This window comes from Carettochelys insculpta, chromosome 4 (genome assembly GCF_033958435.1).
Source record: "Carettochelys insculpta isolate YL-2023 chromosome 4, ASM3395843v1, whole genome shotgun sequence".
Taxonomy (NCBI): domain Eukaryota; kingdom Metazoa; phylum Chordata; order Testudines; family Carettochelyidae; genus Carettochelys; species Carettochelys insculpta.
The window spans coordinates 132,348,953-132,369,265 of NC_134140.1; the positions used below are offsets into that span (position 1 = coordinate 132,348,953).

The 20,313-nt window shown below is 48.7% G+C and overlaps 1 protein-coding gene across 1 annotated transcript in view; it reads left to right on the plus strand.

Moving 5' to 3' along the window:
* LOC142012203 (transmembrane protease serine 11D-like) overlaps positions 1-20,313 on the plus strand; it is a 39,858-nt gene that overhangs the window by 12,128 nt on the left and 7,417 nt on the right. Inside the window, exons 2-6 of the mRNA XM_074992062.1 lie at positions 8,016-8,137; positions 9,386-9,504; positions 10,209-10,276; positions 11,792-11,964; positions 14,088-14,126. Of these exons, the coding sequence (XP_074848163.1) occupies positions 8,038-8,137; positions 9,386-9,504; positions 10,209-10,276; positions 11,792-11,964; positions 14,088-14,126 (499 nt within the window). The 5' untranslated portion in view covers positions 8,016-8,037. The remainder of the gene's footprint in view (positions 1-8,015; positions 8,138-9,385; positions 9,505-10,208; positions 10,277-11,791; positions 11,965-14,087; positions 14,127-20,313) is intronic.

Below are 20,313 nucleotides of genomic sequence, written 5' to 3' on the forward strand. Positions count from 1 at the left end.
TCCTTCACTCAACTCTAGATCTCTAAGCAAGATACCTTATTTTTACAAGTGCTGGGCATCCGAATCATGCATTTCAGTACCTGAAGGTGGTCATCAGAGTCCTATAGGGTAGATTTTCAAAAGCAGTTAAAGAATTTAGGTAACACAAGCCTTTTGGAAATCTCTCCCAGGCATGGCCAAACACAAGGCTGGTCCAGTGGTTTTGGGACTGGCCTGGAAACCAGGGTTAATTCCCAGCTCTGCCACAGATTTTCCATGTCCTTTGTCAAGTCATTTAGTCTCTTTGTGCCTCGATTCCCCACCTATACAATAGGGATACTAGCACAGCGCTGTTGTAAGAATAAATATATTCAGGATTGTGATGTACTTAGATACTACTTTGATGGGGGCTGTAGATTTATTTTGTAATGGCCAAATACTTTCCAAGATTGTTGCTTCACATGTGAAACCTCTTTCGTCCCCTGATCAAATTGGCTGTGGTGGGAGAATACACAAAGTAATAAATAGAGGATCTCTCTGTGCAGTGGGCTCTGTGGGCCTTTTAATGCAGAGAATGCCTTCGACAGTGTGGAGTAGGAACCCTTCTTTTTCTTTTTCCCTTCTGAATCTGCTGCTTTAATTTATGGTCTGATTTCGAATAATGTGTTCTAGATCTTTTCTTCATCCCCAAGACTTCAGTGCTCTCTGACAAGGTGTTCCCCCACTTTTTCACTGAGGGATGGGGCAAAAGTCAGGTTGCTGCTTTATCCGAAGGCTCAGGGCTTCTCACAGAACGATCATCTAGTTCATCTCTAAACCTGGGGGATGTGTGAAGAAAGTTGTCTTTTACTTAGATGTTGTAAGTTCTTTGGGGCAGAGATCACATTTGTTTGGTTTTTGTACAGTGCCTAGCGCAATGGGGGATTGTCATCCAAGATTGGCGTGGATAAGCTGTACTGCCATCCAAATATTTAATCGTAATGTCTGCTGACACAAAATGTAATTTAACCTAACATCTCTGGGGATGGGGGACTGATTTTATTGGATATTTTGGTTTTTCTCTCTGGATTTTCCTAGAATTTTTCTCTTATTCATTTTGACTCTTCCCCCACAAGAGAAAGGGAACTTTCCTTTTTCAGTTGATTATTATCCAGTACCTCAGTACCATCATTCCTAACAAAGACACTGATCTGTGTGGAGTAACATCCCTTTCTCAGTTACACTTGTTAGGGTTGACTTTAAAGTTGGCTGCAACTCCCTGACTAATTATTTGAAAAGCTTTGTTTCTTTCAAATGACAGTTGTGTAGTGTAAGCCAGATCTCCAGGTGAGCCATAGCCTCTTTAGTGAGCAAGGTCACTAACCTAGTGCTTAGGAGACCTAGGTTCAGACCCTGCCACTTCTTATGTGTTCTTGGTCAAGTCACTTAGTCTTCCAGTTCCGCAGTCTGAACCCTTACCTTACAGAGTTATTATGATTGGTACGTTAAAGCACGTGAGGCACTAAGCATAGTGAAGAGTGAGCAAATGGGAAGCATCTGAGACGGCAGTGGGGAATGGAGTGCAGGTGACTTCAAGTCACCTATGTGGTTCCTCGCTCATAAGGCTGGTAAGTGTCATCACTGCGAATAGGCCAGCCTCAAGGCTGCTCATTCATATATCACTTCCCCTGCTATCCCACAGCTGCCCCAAGCAGATGCAGGAGGAGGGGAGACTTAGGAAGGAACCCTGAAACAGCTGGCACGGTTGGCGTTACAGCTACCTTCTGTGGTTTGGAGAAAGTGACCTGCCAGCAGGTCCGCACTTACGCTGCTGCTCGTGGTGTTTGGTGCACCATGCAGGAGGCTGTCTGACCTATCTAAATCAGACAGAAAAGCGGGGACTGGCAGAACCTGCCTGTCAACTGTCTCTCTGAGCTGCGCAACTGGGAATTATTTGGAACACATGTCAAGAGTCCTACTCAGGCTAACACAGGAAATAAAATAGTACTGGTCTTTTTATCAGCTCTTCCTGCAGCTGGAGACGGCGTTCATAGCAGACTGCGTGGCGGTGCATGCTGTACTGAGCTGGGGAGTGCAAGACACGAGAAGTCATTCTTCCGTTCCAGTCTGCGCTGGTTAGGCTCCAGCTAGAGTATTGTGTCCAGTTCTGGGCACCGCAGTTCAAGAAAGATGTGGAGAAATTAGAGAGGGTCTGGAAAATAGCGACAAGAATGATTAACTGCCTAGAGACCGTGACCTATGAAGAAAGGCTGAAAGAATTGGGCTTGTTTAGTTTGGAAAAGAGAAGACTGAGGGGCAACATGATAGCAGTTTTCAGGTATCTAAAAGGGTGTCATAAAGAGGAGGGAGAAAATTTGTTCTTTTTGGCCTCTGAGGATAGAACAAGAGGCAATGGACTTAAACTGCAGCAAGGGAGTTTTAGGTTGGACATTAGGAAAAAGTTCCTAATGGTCAGGGTGGTCAAACAGTGGAATAAATTGCCAAGGGAGTGTAGTACCCAGAGGCAGTGAGACCTCATCTGGGGTGAGTGGAGTCTTTGCTCTACAGGCTTGGCTGAGAGCCAGCTGGCCTTTATCTCATGCAGTAGAGTGCAGCGCTTTAGACCCTGTGCTTGCAGGTTCTATTCCTGGATGCTGGCAAGCCAGGTCTGTTGTTGTTACAATGGGTGCATTGGCTAGGAAGAAGTGCTGGAGGGTCTCAGAAGCTCAGGATGTGTTTCTTCAGCCCAGGGAAGCACATTGTACCTAGTTGTAACCAACCAGGCTCGGGTTCCCCAGAGACGAGGCTGTACCCAGAAGGCAAGTGCTATATTTGGTTTATTGAAAGCACGTGACACCCGCGACGGGAGCCCCGGAGACGCCGCAGTCACCAGTGGGGGAAAACCCGACGCGTCGGAGCTTCGCTCGGGGAGAGGCTCAGTAACAGGCCTCCTAACACTAGCTGATAAAGCTGAGCTCATTAACATAAGATTGCCTAAAATTGCCTATGCATTTCTTATCACTATCTCTGGTGGCCTACTGCCAGCGTAGCCTTGAAATCTTGGCAAGCGCAGCTTGTTCTGCAGCTGTTCCCATGGCAGTTTGCAGCTTTCACCTTGCACAGACTGGTCTGTTTAGATTCTCCTGAGGATTCACAGAGGGGTCGATCTGCTCTCATGAGACTGTTACAAACTCTTCTCGCACCCTACACTAGTGCTACTAAGACTTCATCTGGGATGAGTGAAACTCTCTGCTCTACAGCCTTGACTGAGCGCTAGCCAACTTTTAGCTCATGGACTAGAGTACAGGGCTTTAGCCCTTATGTTCACAGGTTCTATCCCTGGAGCTGGCAACTTGGGTCTGTCAGTGTTACAGGAGATTGCAAATATCTCACTGGAGATATCTAAGAGCAGGTTAGATAGATGTCTGCCAGGGATGGTTTAGACAGTACTTGGTCCTGCTGTTGGGGCAGGGGGCTGGACTAGATGGCCTCTCGAAGGCCCTTCCGGTCCTAGTGTTCTATGATTCATTGCTCCACTCCTTCCAGGGTGCTCCTCATACTGCAGCAGGCCACATCTGCTGGGTGGGGGGGGGGCTCTATAGACTCTGTGTCCCCCTTTAGAAAACATGTCCATGAGCATACTAGAAAGGTATGCAGTTGGCTGGCCCCTGAGCAAGGTCTGTGCGCACCTGGTGCCTTCCTTATCTGTTGTGCCCCAGCTACAACCTGAGAGTTACTTTAGCAGTATCTGAGACAGTCACCTCTGTGCAGGCAGAGTTGGGTGCAGAGAGACTGAGTGTTCAGCATTGTCTGGGGATTATACCTTCAGAGCCTGGATTTGCTCCAAGCCTTAAGGTAAAGAAGCAATTGCTTTGCTCTCTGTGCACTGCTCAGGGCCGGATCAGCATGTTCCCACTCTGGGATTGAACTCCTTGTTCCAGCTGGGCCTATCTGAAGGTATTTTGCTGCGTCCAGGACTTCCTGATGCTCATCTCGGCTTGGGTGAGGGTGTGTGCACCTCATCAGATGGGGCATAAACAGAGAACAAAGAACAAGGTGAATGCGACAAATGCTGGGAAACCATCCCAATGCATGTTTGTTTGTAATGACTATGGGAGAAATTAGTAAAGCAGAAATAAACGCCTGCTTCTTGGAGCAGCTAGTACTGGAACACCAAAAATGCACTGAGGAAGTGAGTCTGTGCTCACGACAGCTCATGCTCAAAACTTTTCTGTTCGTCTATAAGGTGCCCCAGGACCCTTCGTTGCTGTTACAGATCCAGACTAACACGGCTACCCCTCCCATACTTGGCTGGGTTTGTGACTCACCAGCGCAGCGCCCTCTGCTGCTCACTCTGGGAATTAGCTCCATTCTTCAGCAGGTCACCCTCTTCCTGCCAGTGTCTCAGCAGTTGTTACTCTGCTGTCTCCACCATCTGGGTCCATGTCATTCCCTGGGGTGTGGCACCTCTTCAGGACATTGCCCTCTGGCAGTTCCCACTACTCCGTTCTCTCGCCCCCTTTGGCGGAGAGGGAGTATGAGCAATCCTCCATCTCACAGCTGCCACCAGGGCTCTAGAAGCTGTGGCCTGTGGTGGCTCAATGTGGGGGAAGGAGGACCCAGGCCAACCCACTACGCTGAGTCCTGATTCAGGGATCCTCTATCAGCAGCCTTGTCCTGCCCTTCTTCACGCTCCTTTTACTGATTCCATTCCCTGGGCCTCTTCCCTTGCAACTTGTATCAAGGCCACAGCCTGGGAAGTTGGTGTCTCTCTCCAGCTCCCCAAGCCTGCCCAGCACTGTTCTGTCCAAGGGAGCTTTCTGGCCAGAGCCAGTGTGAGTGGCACTCTATCCTGCAGTCTTTTTATAGGGCCCAGCCTGGCCTTCACTGGCTGTGTCTTGACTGGCTGGGTTTGCTCAGGCTCCCTCCAGCCTGCTTTCAACCCTCTCCCTATTTGAGTGGGCTAAAGTGCTGCTGCAGGACTACTTAAAAAATAGGGAAGTTATTGAAACAGAAATGACAAGGTATACTGCCAAAGACGAAATCTCTGCAAGCTGCAAGGAAACGTTTCAAAGACATCGTAAAGGAGGCTCAGCTGAAAGGTACACCACAAATTAAAAAAACTAGCCAGAGAGTCCCCAAAAGGGCGACTGTGGCTAGACAACAAAGTGAAACAAAAAGAGAGAGGTAAAAAGACATCCTTTAAAGAGTGGAAGTTAAAACCTAGTGAGGCCAAAAGAAAGGTGCATAAACTCTCGCAAATGAAGTGTAAAAATATCATTGGGAAGGTCAGAAAAAGAACTTGAAGAACAGCTTTCCAAAGACTCAAAGTAACAGCAAAAATAATGTTAACTACTTCAGAAGCAGGCAGCCTGTTAACAACACTGGACGACTGAGATGCTAAAGCAGCATTGGAGGCCGAGAAGGCCATTGTGGGGAAACTAAATTAATTCTTTGCATTGGTCTTCGTGGTTAAGGATGTTACGGATATGCCCAAACCTGGACCATTCTTTTAGGTGTCAAATCTGAGAAACCATCCCAGACTGGGGTGATATTAGAGGAGGTTTTGGATCAAATTGTTCAACAGTAATAAGTCACTAGGACCAGGTGGCATTCACCCAAGAGTTCTGAAGGAACTCCAATGTGGAACTGCAGGACTACTAACTGTAGTCTTGTAACCTATCATTTAAATCAGCTTCTGTACTAGATGACTGGAGGATAGCTTATGTGATGCTGCTTTTTTAAAAGGCCTCGAGAGTATTTCTGGTAGTTACAGGCTGGTAAGCCTACCTTCAGTACCTGGCAAACTGGTTGAAATTATAGTAATAAAGAAAATGGTCAGACACATAAAAGAACATAATGGCTGTTTCCACACATGCCACTTTTGGAGAAAGTGGCATGCTAATATACAGCCTGAAATATGCTAATGAGGCACAGATGCAAATTTCTGACACCTCATTAGCATAAGGTCATGTGATTTGGAGTCTGGAAGCTGTTCTTCTGGACTCCAAAATCACATGTAGAAGTGTGGCCCCCAGGGGTTCTTCCAGAAGTAAGTCCTTCCAGAGGCCCCTTCTTCCTGAAAATTTTTGGAAGACTCCAAATCATGTGATCTTATACCAATGAGGTGCCAGGAATTTGCATCCATATCTCATTAGCATATTTCAAGCTGTTTATTACCATGCCACTTTCTCTGATCATGGCATGTGTAATGTAATATAATTGGAGATACACATGTCCTAGAACTGCAAGGGACCTTGGGAGGTCATCTAGCCCCATTCCCCCCGTTTTGTTTTTTTTTCCTGGGAGGACCAAGCCCCATCCCTGACATCTATTTGCCCCAATCCCTAAATGGCCTCCTCAAGGATTGAGCTCATAACCCTGGGTTTAGCAAGCCACTGAGCTATCCCTCCCCCTGTAGAAACAGCCACTGTGTTAGGGAAGAGTCAACATGTTTTCTCTAAAGGGAAATCATGCCTCGCCAATCTACTAGAATTCTCTGAGACGATCAACAAGCACGTGGACAAGGGGATCAAGTGGATATAGTGTAATTTGCTTTCCAGAAAGCCTTTAACAAGGTCCCTCACCAAAAGCTCTTAAGTAAAGTAGGCAATCGTGGTGAGAGAAGGTCCTGTCATAGATTTGTAACTGGTTAAAAGATAAGAAATTAAGAGCAGAAATAGATGGTCAGTTCTTAGAATGGAAAGAGGTAGCTAGTGGTATCACCCAGGGATCTGTACTGCGACCAATCCTATTCAACATATTCTTAAATGATCTGGAGAAAGGAGTAAACAGTGAGGTGGCAAAATTTCAGATGCTACAAAACTGCTCAAGATAGTTAAATCCCAGACATACTTAAATGAACTTCACAAGGCTTTCACAAAACTGGATAACTGGGCAAGAAGATGGCAGAAGAAATTCAATGCTGATTCATGCAAAGTAATGCACATTGGAAAACATAATGCCAACTGTACATATAAAATATTGGGGTCTAAGTTAGCTGTTAGAACTCAAGAAAGAGATCTTGGCGTCACCATGGATGGTTCTCTGAAAACATCCACCCAATGTGCAGCAGCTGTCAAAAAGCAAGCAGAATATTGAGAGTCATTTAAGAAAGGATAGGTAACAAGACAGAAAAGATATTGCCGCGATGTAAATCCATAGTATGCCCACATCCTGAAGACTGCATGCAGATGGCGTCACTTCATCTCAAAAAAGATATACTAGAATTGGGAAAGATTCGGAAAAGGGCAACAAAAATTATTAGAGGTATGGAACAGTTGGCACCTGAGGAATGCTTAATGAGACTGGGACTTTTCAGCTTGGAAAAGAGACAGGTAAGTGGGGATATTATGGATGTCTATACAGTCATGACTGGTGTGGAGAAAATAAGTAAGGGAGTTTTAGTTACTCCTCATAACACAAAAGCTAGGGATCACCCAACGAACTTGACAAACATCAGGTTTAAAACAACAAAAGGAAGTATTTTTCCACACAACACTCTACCTGTGGAATTCCTTGCCAAAATGATAACAGGGTTGAAAGAAGAACTAGATACATTCATGGAGCATAGGCCCATCTGTGCCTATTAGCCAGGATGGGCAGAGATGATGTCTCTAGCCTCCCTTTGCCGGAGGCTGGGAGTGGGCAATGGGATGGATCATTTCACCCTGTTTTGGACTAGCTGGACCTTTGGTGTGACTGAGTGTAGCCACTGTTATGACTTGGCGTAGGAAATGAGCATTTTCCATCTGCCTTGACCAAGTGTGTGTCTGCTAGAAAGCTCCTGAAAGTAGACAGATGTGGACTGGCTGCCTCCTTCATTCCTCATCTGAGTACAGAGATGTCCAATGCACCCATGTAGCCATCATCACAGTGAAACATAGTTTTGTCCCAGAATGGAGGGTGACGATAACTGGCCAGATCTCCAGTTTGGAGAGAGCAGCACCTCTCCACTGAAGTCACTGGAGCTGAGCCAATTTGCGCGTGCAGACAGTCTGGCTCAGGGATCATTATTCCATTTAATGCAAAGCCTGATTTTATCCCCGTCTCCCTAGGCTGACCCAGCTGGACACAAGAATGAAGCTCCTGGAGCCATGGAAGTTAGCCCTTATTGCTCTGGGAATCGTTCTCTTTATGGCCCTTGTCATTGGTCTGCTGGTCTATTTTTTGCTCTTTGGTAAGTGTGACAGTCTTGCTGTCAGGGGTGAGTTGTACGTGCTGGGAGTTTCCTACTGTGATTTTTAGGGAAAGCGCAAAGTCTGGAATCCAGCCCAGGGTGTGGGTCCTTTGAGTCCCATCATAAGGGTGTAATTAACAGTTCCTAAAAACACCTCTTAAACACCAGCCTTTTGTCTACAACTGGGATTTAAAGTCTCTGTCCATTCTATGTCTGTCACCTGTGCTGGGCTGCAGGCAGAGCAGTCAAAGGACACTTATCCAAGGAAGTCAGAGGTCTGCTAGCTTCCAGTCTGGTTCCCTCTAATTTTTTTCATCCATGGATGAAATAAATTTTGTTATGGACACCTTCTCACCTGGGGATGTGCACCACCAGTAGAAATATAGACTGCTGGCAGTGGGAAGCTGTAGAAGAGAGCAGCTGGGCAGCACCTGATTCTCTGCTGGGTGGCTACCCACGTGTTCAGCTTACAGGGAACACTGCCTCCAGTCGCTGGAGGATTCTGTTCCTGTTTTCATGCTTTAGATAATGATGTCCTGGCTGGGTTGTCTTCAAGGACTGACCATAGGATGTCTGGATCCAAAAGCACAAGGCTCTACTGCTTCAGCTAAAGGAGCAACAACTCCTCCATTGCAAATTTGTAAACTTCATACCTGGTCCTTCCCCTAGGGGATAGCAGATAGGGCTGGCTGGAGAAGCCTCAGGTCGTATGGGATTGCTGGGCCTGTGAGGAGCAATGCTTCACAGCTGTAAATAGCTGTAGCCTCAGACACAGTATCGTGGGTCTAACCCTCCACTTTAACCCAGTGTTGGCCAGATCCTTGCATAGGGCAGTCAAGGGTGTATAGCCAGCTGTATGCTGCCTGCGCTGCAGGGCATGGGCAGAGGGTAAGGACTGTGCTGGGTGGAAGGGGTATGTGGCCAGTGTGTTTTCTATGCTGCCAATCTCTGGCTCCCAGGGTGGTCCCTAGGGCTGTGTTGCAGCTGGCTTACCTTAGAGTGCCCTAAAGGCTCCTTCAGGTTTCCACTGAAGACCAAAGTCACTTTTGCCCATGGCCCTGGGCAGAGTTCAGCTGCGGATCCAGTCCACGTAACGCCGCTCGTGAGGAATAAGTGAGATCAGAATCAGAAATCCAGAGTCCTGCTCTGCCTGCCTGGGAGCCATGACCCTGGCTGCTATGTCCTCCAGGCTCCCCATCTCCAAATGGTCAGCTAGGCGCTGACCAGTCCCTCTGCCTCCCTCTGCAGATAAGGAGATCTACTTCTACAATGCAGCCTTTACCTTCACCAATATCCCGTACGGTCCGGACTTGGAGAAGCAAACCTCGAAACAGTTCCGAGACCTGAGCACAGGCATCGAGACGCTGGTAAATCAGAACTTTGCTTTCTCCCCCGTAGCCTGTCCCTGAGAGTCCTGGGTGAGGAGACCTGCAATTAGAAATGGGAAGGACAGTTCCTCCCTTTCAGGGTTCATTTGTTCAGGCTTGTAAAGCAAGCGCCAGTAATACAATGGGAGTGAGTGCAGTCTATCTGTCCAAGGCCCTGCTCCAGTCTCTATCACTGTAGCATTTAAGCAGCTCGTGCTCTTTAAAGTGGGTATTCACACAAGAGCCACGACCGCTTCATTTCAGCCCTTCCAGCAGGTCTGGGATGTACTGGGACAGTGCTTAGGTGACTGAGGGCCTGATCCAAAGCCCATCAAAACCAATGGGACTCTTTCCACTGACTCTGCTGAGTTTTGGCTCAAACTTGCCGGTGACACCGCTTGAATACTTAGGATAGGATGGAGACTCAGAGCCAGAAACAAGGAGAGGGAATCAAGGCTTGCCAGCTAGCCAAACGCAGCACATGGGGCAGGTCTCTGCAGCTGCTGACGTCCGGTGAGCATAGAGGAACCATTGAGAATGTAAGGGGTTGCTCTCCTTGTAGGCAGAAACCAGCCAGTTAATGGCACAGGGCACTTGTCCCGTATATCGCTGGCATGATCAGAGGAGCAGGGCTGATTTATGGGGACGGTGGTGCGCCTTCTCTCCCTGGTCCTCACTGCTGTGCATTATCTTGACTTTTAAAGGTGACCAGGACATTTCGAGACTCGAGCTTAGATAAGAAATACATCAGGTCCCACGTTGTCAAAATGCGGTATGTAAAAGGCAGCGTTCCTCCTCGCTGGGTCTGCCTCCTGCTCAAGATTTGCACGGAGGAACCTTCCCCCCAGTCTGGGGCAGCCAGGCAGTGTGAAGCTGGGGGAACATATGCTGGTATTATTGACCAGGACTTTTCAGTCGCAAAATGCTGACTTGGCAGCTATTCCGCTCCCAGGGCTTGCAGTCGCTGGGGGTCTCACTGCCCCCACCCACTCTAGAGTCACCCACGCCTGTGGAAAATGGTGGGAAATGCTCTCGGGCTGAGCTGGTGTAAGTGACCACACAGGGTGCAGGGCAGGGGGAGTCCGAGGAAGACCCAATGCCTCCGTCTTTCTCACAATGGTGTATTTATGGTCGCTGGCCTCCCAAGAAGTCACAACCACGCACTTAAGGGCATCCACTGGGCCCATGAGGAGCAGAGAGCTCTAGTGAGGCCTGCCCCAGTTCCAGGTCTCCAGGTTGCTCTCAAAACTGGGCCTGCATGACAGGATCTCTCTCTTCTTGAAGTCCCAGGAGTGGATTCAGTGAACTTTGTGTTGTAAGCGGAGTGGCACATGCAAGAGGCTAAAGCAAGGCGAAAATAAGAGAGGCGCACGCCGGCTTGCCTAACGTACCCAGAGGCAGCACCATGGGGCAGGCTGCTGTAGGCTATGGTTGTCCTAGAGGACAGCCTGCACAATGTGGTGCTGGTGGGAGTGTCGGAGGGTTACTTATCCAAATCCAAGCGCTTCGTTACCAACAAGACAGTGACAAAGGAGAGGGAGTTCAGTGAGCTAGAGGAGGGGCTGGCTGTCAAGGAAGTAGGTAATTACGTGGAGCTTCTCAGAGACTGAGGGTTGGGGAGCATAGCTGGGGCTGGAGCCTTGTAGACAGGAACTGTGGAGTGCAAGGGAGCAACAGCGTGAAATTTGCAAAGTGGGGACTGGGCTGCAATGGTAGAGCCAGAAGCTCCATCATTCCGCACACTTAATGTGGGTGCTGCTGGGCACCAATCTCTTCTGCAGGTCTGACCTCACATGGCCTAACTGGTCTTTCCCCCCTTGATATGCTATGATCCTAATGGAGCTCAGGGTTCTAAGTGGAGCTGCATTTCAGACATCTGGATTTCTAATACGCAGCTCTTAAGAGGCTCAGGGGCTTCTGATTACTGCTACCAGCTTCCAATGGCCATATGTCCCCCCGGGGAGCACGAGCCACATGGCAGTTCATTGAGCTTACCCCCCCGGCTGGAGTAGGGACATTACTCTCCTTAATATCATCTTTTTCCCTCGGACTTTTTCTCTGATCTTGGCAAGCTTCCCATGGATCTCCCCAGTCACCCTGACAGGAGGAGATTAGTCAATATCCTCCACTAGTTACTTAGCTCTTTCTCATCTCCCCATATTTTAGAGTGTGTCAGTCCCCAGGTAAGGCCCAGAGGACCTGGTGCAAACTACAGTTGTGGGGGAAAAGAGGGCAAGTAGCAAACCCCTTCACTCACCCCTGTCTTTCATGTCCTGTTGGTTTGCAGCCCCGATGGCTCCAATGGCCCCCGAGTGGTGGCAGAAGTTGTGCTGATGTTTCATTTTGCATCCAGGGACAACATCGCAGCCCTCTCGGAAAGAGTCAAGAGCCTTTTGTTTAGGCAGGTGCAGACAACCATGGGGTACTTGGCAACTGACCCTTCAACTTTTACACTCTCAGGCAAGTTTCTTGAGCTTTCCCATTTTACTTTGATTTGCTGGTCATGCCATTGCTTTCCTCCTGCGGATGTGAGCCCATGCTGTTCCCTTCTCCTGTTTGCCCAAAACAGCCCTGCCACTCACATCAGCTGACGACCTGGAAGGGTAGCATGAAGCTGTGACAAGAGGAGATACAAATGTGGGCCAGATTCCTAGTGGATTTAACCCAGCCTAGCACCACTGAAGTCAGTGGGCTAGATTTTAAGGAGACCTAAATCCATGTGACCCCACTGAAGTAACCAGGTCTAAGCTGATTTATGCCAGCAAAAGATCTAGCTCCATTTTCCTGTTTTTCAGAGTATTTTGTTCTGCTTTCAAATTTTCCAAACCATCGGTGCAGGAAGTTCTGGAAGAGCATTACAGTTGGTTCACCTTATCTCCTGCTTGGTTCTCCCCCACCACACACACATAATTAGTCGATGATCCAACTCCATAATGAACGACGTTTGCTTTTGTGTCCTTTCTTCTTCTCCCTTCCCAGCCTTCCGTAGAGAAAAGTGAATTTTGCTTTGGACACAGATTACTAGAAGGTCACTTCTCCACTCTGTGATGAGGTTCCCAAATATAAAGCTATGAGACTAATAAAAATGTGCAAAACTAGCAGCATTCCACCAAAAGGCCCGTTTCCTCTGTCCTCATAGTTATCATAAGACAGAGCTGAGCAAGAAACTCTTTTTTCATCTTGTGAATGTTTATGAGAGTTCAAAAGTTTTCCCTGTCTTGAATCAAGGTGGACAGTCTCTCTCAGATTTTTACAAACAAACAAAAATGTTGGATTTGGGTCAACTGAAATAGTTTGTGTCAGTTTTAAGCTTTCCCCCCACCTCTTCTTTTAGTCTAATTAACGTACATCTTGAAACAGTTATTTTGGAGGAGAAAACCAGAAAGTCTTTTTTTTTTCTTTTTTAAGAAAAATGTTGAAACCTTTTGATATTTTGAAACCTTTTTTTTTTTTTCAAAAAACTGTTCACATAGGGTGGGTCAGAACAGACTGCAGCCCCACAAAGGTTTGGTTTTGAGGAACTGGCATTTTATCTAAAAATATTTCATCAAAGTCCCTGCTGCTTTATTAACAATCCCCAACCAAATGAGAGTTGTGGCCTAGTTCTTGACCTCATTGGACCATAAACTTCCCCAATGGACATCTGATTGATGGCTCGTGAGAATGCAGAAAAAGATGCAGTTGAACCATTCTGCTCCTTAGAAAGGTGCAGAAACATTTTGGAAGAAGATTCCTTTATTTTAGGGAAAAGCTGAAAAATAGGATTAACCTGAGAAGTGATTAGGCCAGGGGTCAGCAACCCCCAGCACAGATATCAAGAGCAGCATGCAAGCCGATTGCCATTGGCATGAGAAGCGGGAGCTCAGCCCCTCGCCACCTCCCTCATGCAGGTGTGAGCTTGCCCAAAGCCGGGCCATCTGTGGATTAACAAAAGACCAGCTAATGCTACCAGCCGCCTAAATGGTAAAGCTCTGCATTTTCATTTATTTATGAATGAAGCCATTGTAAGTAGGACAATTGGCTTTAAAAAGCGTCACTGGCCCTGGGATCACACACAGAAGTCATAAGGTCAAATTTTGGCATTCCGCGTTGGAAAGGTTGCTGACCCCAGGTTAGACCATCATGTAAACTTTCCATAAGAAAGATCAGTAGCTGATTACAACTTGAGTCAGTGAATGGTGAATTCAGGGACTTTCAGCCTTATCTTTTCTAAATGAACCCATTAGGGTTTTGTACCAGGCTCGTCCTCACAGTGTGTGAGCAGTTGGTTGCATTTACAGGGTTACTTTAGATCAACCCTTGAAGACACTCCATCCAAGATGGATATGGAAGCCAGTGACTGTCTGAGGGCTTGTGCGTGGAGGAACCCCGTTTAGCACAATCAAGTCCCATATACACTGCTACTAACTGTGAAAGCCTCACAAATAGTAAGGAATGCTCAGCTGTCTCCTACTACAGAATGCTGGGCATGACCCCACAACAATCATCATGTATGTCCCACTAGGACAGCAAGGAAATCCACCCTGACAACTGAGCCAGGTTCAGGCGTGAGCTGTGCTGACAGTCTGTGCGTTTCCTTTCAGAGACGAAGAAGGAAAATGGAGAACACATGCTCAACAACTGTAAGTACGAGCACTTCCTGATGGGCCTTAGCGGGCATGGTGGTGGGGGTTCCGTGCTTTCCGGGTGTTGGTGATTGCTACAAGAGGGATGCATGAGCTACCAATGGAAAACGTGATTCTTCTGCTTGACCGGGCCATTAAGTCTACATGTCAGCCTGGCACCCTGAAAGAGGATCACACAGATGAAGTTCTACTCACATTCCTGTTGAGGATGCACAAGGCAGGAGCGAAATCAGTGCACTGTCTTGTCGTTGTGCAGACCCTGCAGGGCTAACAGGACGAGATGCTGGGACAATGAGGTGGTGGGGGCCATATGAGTACCTAGGCATTGTCCAGGTGACACTTAAGTCCATTTCAGCTACAGGAAGTGACCCATGTGGCTTAAGAAGATGCAGGGACAAGCTTTCCACCCTGCTGGTGATTAACTTGCATCTTCTGGTGGCACCCGAAAGGTCTCCCTAAGGGGTGAGGAGGCAGGCAACTTCTGTGCTGATGAAAGAGAGTGAGTGTCCTGCTTCTTGCCCCTTGGACACATGGAAGAGTTGAGGCCTTCTCAGACTTTTCCTCTCCTCCCATCTGCCATTGCCACGCTTTCTCCTCATTGGTTAGACGAGTTGGGGGTGGCCTTCCTGCCAAAGCGCTGACTAGCTCCCTTCCCCTTTGCTTGGCCCCATGGGTGGGTGCTGGAGAGGTGGCTCTTTGCTCCTCCCAGTCTCTGTAGGGCTACTCAGCATCCACTACCCCACGCTTAAAGCTAAGCATGAGAGTAAGTCTGTGAGTCTTTACCTTAGTCGCACTGGGCCTCAATTCCTATCTACAAAATGTGGATGACAATAATAACACCTTGTCTCACTGTTTGTGTCGGCCTTATCTGTCCAGGCAGGGTCTCTTTCTGTGTTTGTACCAGAGGTGGGGAAAGTACCCCAAAAGGTACTTAAGCAAAGTGCAGCTGCTTTGTGGGGAATGTACTTAAGTACAAGCAATGGGTGCCCCACTGGAAAACCACTTGAGTAAAAGTACCCCCCCCCCCCATCTAGATTGTACTCAAGTATCCAGAAGTGAAAGCAGCTGCACTTTTACTCAAGTAACTTTGGGGGTACTTTTCCCACCTCTGGTTCGCACAGGGCCTATAACAATGTGGCCCTGATTTCCACTGGCCCCTTTAAGATTACTCTCTAGCTTCTATTTTCTGAGCCCTTCAGTGTTCCAAACTGTAGTATTTAAAAAGCACACCCAGGCACACTCTCACCCTTGGTAATCACCGGAGAGGCCAGAGACTGATTTTAATTCAGGCTACAGGTGAAACAAATAGTACTTGTCCCTGGTGGTGAAGTGTTAGTTTGCGGGACTCCCTGGCTAGGAAACGTACACTATAGGTTGCTTCAGTGAGGCATGGTCTAAACTGCCTGAAGTGAATGGAGAGACTCCCACCGACTTTGCAGCAAGCTTTGGGTTTGATTGTCTTTGTGCCGTGTTGTTATTGACCTTAGACTTCTGGAGCATCTCTTTGTGAATGACGCAGGAGTTAGGCGGGGGGGCTGCACTTCCAGTGGCTATGGACGAAGTAGTTCCCAGACGCTCATGGTTCATGGATCAGACAATGTCACTCTTTCAGTTTTATTCCTACTCTTTGTTCTCCGTCGCACATAGGTACTGGCTCAATTATAGAAGAGAACGGCTGTTCCTGGCCCCTGGGTTCTAAGGACACTGTGCCATTCTCAGCACCGTGTCTCATGTATGTGCTGAGATGCAGGTCTTCTGCCTAAGCTGTTAAGCTACTTAAGTGCATCTACACTAGCCAGCTACTTCAAAGTAGCTGGCACAACGTCAAAATAGTATGCGTTGCGTCTACACGCGCTGTGAGCTATTTTGATGTTGAAATCGACTTTAGGTGGCGAGACGTCAAAATCGCTATTCCTATCTGAAGATGGGAATAGCGCCCTACTTCGACGTTCAGTGTTGAAGTAGGGCGTGTGTAGAGAATCCGCATCCCGCTACATCAAAATATCAGGGTCTCCATGGCGGCCATCAGCTGAGGGGTTGAGAGACGCTCTGTCCAGCCCCTGCAGGGCTCTATGGTCGCTGCATGCAGCAGCCCTTAGCCCAGGGCTTCTGGCTGCTGCTGCTGCAGCTGTGGGGTCCGTGCTGCGTGCACGGGGTTTGCAACCGGTTGTTGGATCTGTGGATCTCGTGATGTGCAGGGCGAGTGTGTCTGGGAGGGGCCCTTTAAGGGAGCAGCTTGGGGCTTTGCTGGCCCCTTATTTTGATGGGGAGTGCTTGTGTGTGTGGATGCTCTGCATTTCCTTCCGGGGCGGCTCCTTTCCACGTTCTCCATCGCTACTTCCATGTTGAACATCGATGGTACCAGCCCTGGAGGACATGTAGATGATATGCGTCAAAGTAGCCTATTTTGACATAAGAGCATCGAAATAGGCTACTTCAAAGTAGTGTGCTAGTGTAGACATAGCCCTTAACAGATCTGGCAAGTGAGAGCCATGATGGCTGGTAACTCCCCACCCATCCCACTGGCAGTCTGCTCTACTACTGTGAGTGCTTGATTCATCCCTCCTCCCTGCTGGGGGAGCATTCTTCTGTGCTGGCAGCCTGCCACGCAGCTTGAGCTGTCCTAAAGCTTTGTTGGGGTTAACAGTAATTTTGTTTGGTTCATACAAATATGTGGAGGCGTAGCCCACCTGCTGGTCAGGGGCCATCATGAACACCGAGTTGCAGAAATGGCACACACAGTTGTACGGGAGTGGTATGGAGCTCCCAGCCTGGAGCTATCTGTCCCCACACAAGTCTGTCTTTTCCTGAGGTTTGCTTATGGAGAGCACCCCTCTCCCCAGCTCTCTGGCGGCCATTCTCTGCTGCTACATGTGACCAAGGTGAGCACTTTAAAGGTGACTGTCTTACCGCTGCCGGCTCCCTGGAGTGGAATGGAGAAGTCCCCCATTGCTCCACCTGCTGGTTCCTCTCCAACTCTGAAGGAGGAGTTCCATGTAGCAGTTGCAACTGGCTGCCTGAGATGCACATCCACCTTGCTGCCCACAGCTCTTCCTTGTGTAGGGGTGTGACATCCACCAGATGGACCTTCTCAGCCTTTGGGGCTGGCATGTTAGTGCTGAGCGAGGCTAATGACAGTGGCACCACTGGTGTATTGAGAACTTCCAGCTTCTTGCCGCTGTATCTGGGGGGCTTTGGCTTCCACCCTGCACTACCCAGAGTTGCATGAATGTGTTGTGTGATTTCAGAAAATGCCCCGTTCTGCAGTGAGGTGAAACCAAGGCCCCCACCCCCGCACCTTTTCATAAAGGAATGAGAGGGGCAAACACCAGACTAGCCAGCAGCCTGGTGGGCCAGGCACTCCCTGGTGAAGTGGAGTCAAGGCCCTGATCTATACAAGGTAGAGCATGGTCTAGAACCTGGGTCTTCAGCATCAGCTGACCTATTCACCAGGCCCCTGGCTGTTCTGGAGTGGTGGTGGTAGGCAGTGTTCCTGCTCATATTTTCTATCCATGGGTGGACTAAATGTTTGTTATGTGCACCATGGCCTGTGTGGCTGTGCACCACCAATAGAACACAGGCTGCCAGCTGTGAGCACTCTGCTAATCAGCTCGGCAGCACCTGAATATCTCCTGGGCGGCAGCCCAAGCGCTCAACTTAGGAAAGCACTGGTAGTACTGGGCATCTCTCACACGTTCACCCTTCGACACTCCATTCTGCACCGGAGCCATTGTCCCAGTGAATGTTTCCATGTTAACAAATCAGGTTCATCCCAAGGAAGATGAAGCTTCACTGAAAAATGCCCAGCCTGCTCTAGTTCCAGATGCAGCCCAGACTGCACCTCCCCAGAACAGACGCAGCTGCTGGGTGCTGAATCACTCTGTAGCTCCAGGCAGGGGCCTCTGTAAATCCACTGCCCGCTGGAGCGACATGGCTCATGCTGGCACTGATCCTACACATTAGGGTTGGGAGCTGTGCCTTGGCTTGCCAGGGTGTCAGGTCGGTCTTCTGCGCTGGTGGGAACTTCTTGCCTCAGGGCCTCTTGGTGCTTGATACAACTCCTCCCTGGCTGTGCCCTGGCGCCAGCAAAGTGCTGAGCCACTCACTAGTCCCACGCTACGCAGTCAGCCTCCAGCAGTGACGGTTCTAGGCCCTGCCCCTTCTACCCTTGGTCCCGCCCCTTCCAGGACACAGAGCCAGGCCCCCTCCCACCAGGCTCCTCTCCCCCTTTGCCCCAGGCTGTCAACCCTGCTGGCGAAGACTCTCACAGAGATCAAGGCCCCATTGTGTCGGTGCTGTACAAAGAGAGTAAGAAACAAGACTTCGTCCCACAGAGCTTCCGAGTGACACAAGAGCTGCGTCTACACGTGCACGCTACTTCGAAGTAGCGGCAGTAACTTCGAAATAGTGCCCGTCACGTCTACACATGTTGGGCGCTATTTCGAAGTTGAAATCGACGTTAGGCGGCGAGACGTCGAAGTCGCTAACCCCATGAGGGGATGGGAATAGCGCCCTACTTCGACGTTCAACATCGAAGTAGGGACATGTAGACGATCCGCGTCCCGCAACATCGAAATAGCGGGGTCCTCCATGGCGGCCATCAGCTGGGGGGTTGAGAGATACTCTCTCTCCAGCCCTTGTGGGGCTCTGTGGTCACCGTGGGCAGCAGCCCTTAGCCCAGGGCTTCTGGCTGCTGCTGCTGCAGCTGGGGGTCCGTGCTGCATATACAGGGTCTGCAACTAGTTGTTGGCTCTGTGTATCTTGCACTGTTTAATGAAAGTGTGTCTGGGAGGGGCCCTTTAAGGGAGCGACTTGCTGTTGAGTCCGCCCCGTGACCCTGTCTGCAGCTGTGCCTGGCTCCCTTATTTCGATGTGTGCTACTTTGGCGTTTAGACGTTCCCTCGCTGCGCCTATTTCGATGTTGGGCTGAGCAACGTCGAAGTTGAACATCGACGTTGCCGGCCCTGGAGGACGTGTAGACGTTATTCATCGAAATAGCCTATTTCGATGTCGCTACTTCGAAATTAGCTATTTCGATGTAGCGTGCACGTGTAGACGTAGCCAAGGAGAGAGGAAACAGAGGGGGAGTTTCTCGGCAGGGCAGCCCTATTGTGCTATTTGGGGATGGGGGGTGAGGTCGGAACTGCTGGCAGAAGGAGCCGTAGCACTATCCTCATACTGTACAGAGATCGTGGCTGAGATGGCAGGCGGTGGCGCTGCCCAGGGTTGCCTCTGGCTACTCAATGGGGGCAAGAGCCTCCTGTTGCCTCAGGCAGGAGTTTGAAGGGCCCATGTCTGTGAGCAATGGTGTGTCAGGGGCTGACTTCGTTCTCACTGAGCAGCACGCGACTCTGCAGTTGGCAAAGGGGTCGCTAATGAATCACCTGCAGAGTCAGGCAAGTGTAGACGTGGGTAGAGGTTCCCACAGATACATGTCAGTTGCTCAGTTCTTGGGGTTCCTGTTACATTTGTGACCCCTCCATTGAGATGGGTCAGTTCCAATCAGTCCTTTAGTGACCCACTTGTTTCACCCCAAACTCGAACATGACACAACACCTCCCTTCTGCTTTGCCTCCAGAGCAGCTTGTAACTATCAGGTGCCCCTTGGGTAGCCATGCAAGGGACAGTGGAAAATTGAGGCATGGACAAGCCTCATAAAATATTGCCAAATTGCCCCACTTGTGACACATGCTGCCTCCCCAAAAACCCCCAAACCAAAATGCCCACTGCATTGAAACGAACTCACAGAAAAATAGTCTTGAACTGACCAAAACATTTCCCATTTGTTATCGATTCCAACACTTTTGAGTTGGTGAAAAAAACTGAAAAAATAACCAATTTTTGTTTCTTATCGAACTGGATATTTTAGTTCAGACCCCAAAGCCTAAAAGTCGATTTGTTTGTTCAGTTCTAGACCCAATGCAATCTGTTGTACAAAATATACTTGAGTAGATCTCTATGAAAATCCATATTTATGACATCCTCAAGGCAAATGTCAATCTGACTGGTAAAGGGTAATAAAACTCTAGCTTATTTTGATGAAATGCTTGTATACAGGTTAGTCCTACCTGGAGTTGCTTTTGATTTATGAGTTAAAAATTTAGATATGTCTTCAGTTTTTAAATGTCCTTACTATTTTAAGAAACTTTCTTCTTATTTACAATAATAATGCTGTATTTCTCTG